At 43.9% G+C, this 2,784-nt stretch overlaps 1 protein-coding gene across 1 annotated transcript; it reads left to right on the plus strand.

The window, feature by feature from the left end:
- Positions 1 to 518: 518 nt before the first annotated feature.
- Positions 519 to 1,617, plus strand: PCYB_072480 (hypothetical protein; the record flags this gene model as incomplete). Its single annotated transcript, XM_004221645.1, has 2 exons — positions 519 to 1,053; positions 1,178 to 1,617. The coding sequence occupies 2 exons, from the start codon at positions 519 to 521 to the stop codon at positions 1,615 to 1,617; spliced, it is 975 nt and encodes a 324-aa protein (XP_004221693.1).
- Positions 1,618 to 2,784: the final 1,167 nt, after the last annotated feature.

Here is a 2,784-nt window from a genome sequence, read left to right on the forward strand (position 1 = left end):
AAAACAAAATTGTCCTTGAAGGTGCTCTTCCCCAATGCAGGCATTTAGCCAAAATTGGAGCAATTTCGCACGACAGCATTAACATGAAATGTAAAATGGAACAAATGTGATAGGACGGGAAAGGAAAAACTCACCTCACATTCACAGTTGTTTCGCCAAACTTGGCAGTGTTTGGTCGCCCACTTTGATGTCGCTCCGGAAAGCTCACCTATGTGGGCTTAGCTACGCTGTGTGCAAAACGTTGGTTGACCTCGCTGCGTATGCTCTTCTTTCTACTTTGTCCCCTCACCCCGTTTGCATAGTTCCATAACGATTGGACGAGTAATACTTTTTTTTTGACCTCACTGCTCAAGCTGTATAGAAGATGCTCCATTTTTTTGGACCCATTTTATGAGCGTGGCAGTGCAAGGGAGTCCCACACAAGCTAGTATTTTGCCTGCACGGTAGAGTAAACCCCCACACAGGCGTAAACATCCCAACGAAACGCACACATCATACGTAACCACTTTGATAGAAAAATGCTGCTACTGGAAAGGATGAACACACTGATAGAGAACAAGTACGCCATATCGAACTGGAAGAAAAAGAAGTTCGTTTGGAGGTACAGCTTATACTTCACCATTTTTTACATCTGCCTATTACTGGGAATATTATACACCTTAACAGTTAGATTTATAATTTCGTCCGATACGTACAGCAACCATTATTGTCCCTCCACTACGATTCTATCTGTGAAGAGAATCTACATGTTGGTCCTCATATTTTTGATATTGATGGGATTTTTAAACTTCCTTTTTTCGCGCCTGACCTTTATCTACTCCAATTTTACAAACAGCGAGTTTTTTAACTCAGGCATTTTTTATACCATCGTAGGGTTCATAATTAAATACATGTCATGGATTTTATCCCTCGTGTACATCTGCTGGATCTGCTTCCTCTTTGTAAATATGATGATAATAATTTTTTTGCCGCAGAACTGGTGCTCTCTCAAGTACAATGTGTACGGGATGGACGCGCTGCGCAACTGCCTCTTGGTTAAGAACCGGGCCACAGGTGTGCATGTCTGAATTTGCACACGCCTATGTGCAGAGATATGTGTGTAGCCGCGTGCGTACCCGCCGGTTGGCGCGCACCTCACTGAGATCACCTCCATGATGCCTTCCCCCTCCCCCGCAAGGATGCGAAATTGACAAAGCACTGCTGAACCTACGGACCAAGGACAGCTGCAACGACTACAACATTTTGAAGGTGCAAAATTTTCTCTTCCTTTCCCGATCAACTCAAAACCAATCATGCACATTGAAGGATAAGAAACTCTGCGAATTTTTTGTCGACTTTATTAAAAATAAAAACACCTCGTGGTCTTCCTTCCCGAACTGCTCTGGAAACACCCCCGATCTTACGGAAGAACATTTCCTCGAAGAATCCACCATGAAGAGTGACATTTATTTATTTTCCGTATCTGTAATATTTTTCTGGTTTATCACGACTGTGACCCTTATTGCCTTTTTCATAGTTGTGAGGGTGAGCACGCCGATTGATTCTTCGTTCGTGGTGAATGAAGAACGGTTCAACTTTTTTTTCAAGTTTACACGTTTGTTGGATGTGTGGAGATGACGAGGAGGTGTGAATACATGTGTGGGCAGGGCCGCATTCACACGTACAGAGGACCGCACAGAGGACCGCACAGAGGACCGCACACATGCGGCTCAAATGGAATGATGGCAATTGTGCAGTCCTCTAAATCTCAGTCGTTATAGGAAGAATTCCCCAAGGGGAGGGACTCCGCCTCCGAGTGTATTTTGCTCGCCCATTTGGCTTACCACCCTATTTTTCCCCAAAAAAGGTACACTTAAGTGAACCTAGCTGAGATGAATGCTGTACCCTCTCCTCTATGGAAGACTTTGCGAGATAGTACTATACTACGCAACTGCGGAACACTGATGGGGCCTTTTTCTTGATACACCTATTTCGACTGATGGCATGATCGGGCCCATTCACCTCAATGAGGGTATTTCTTCCCAACGCAGTTCGCAGCTTTTCCCGCACAGTCAAAATATTGAGCAGAAAATAGCAACACCTCTGTGATAATTTCCATTCGTGCACCCTTTTTCGTGAACAAAAATGCCAACTTGCAGAATTGGAACATGTGCACGATAAGTGGGATCACCTTCCCGCATTACCCTTTGGAGTATCGTCCAACTCACCAAAATGTGGCGCGCTCGCGAAATATTGTCAGTATAGCTATGCACGAGCATGCACTAATCTGTCACTCCGGAAATACGCGAATATGCCTTTTTTCTCCCCTTCACGTGAATATATGACGATTGAATCTATCTGTTACGCGCAAGTTGTCCGTAGGTTTATTCTGTTCCCCTCGCCATCCTCTTGCATGTGTATGCTACACATATATTTAACTTCCTGCCTGATTTGTGTACGTGCATTTGTGTACACGGACCGAGTGAGCACAGTGTTATTCCCTATTGGGAGTATTACTCACGCTGCTTAATCCAAATGGGAAAAAAAAAAAAAAAAAATGCGCACGGAGGTGATTGCAAAGTGTGCCTGAGCAAACTCATAAAGTGGCGAAAAAGTAAAAATCACAGCAGAGTTTTTTTCCCCCTGCGAAATGCCATTTTTGGGAAACCCAGAACGGGAAAGATGCTAATATCCAGAAGGGGCAAAAAATACACACACAAACGAATGACAACTTTGTTAGAATAGTTACAGACGGGGGTTGCGCGCGAAAGAGAGAAAAATGAATTTTAAGAGGAAAAAGTAGCC

This window comes from Plasmodium cynomolgi, chromosome 7, assembly GCF_000321355.1.
Source record: "Plasmodium cynomolgi strain B DNA, chromosome 7, whole genome shotgun sequence".
Lineage (NCBI taxonomy): Eukaryota > Apicomplexa > Aconoidasida > Haemosporida > Plasmodiidae > Plasmodium > Plasmodium cynomolgi.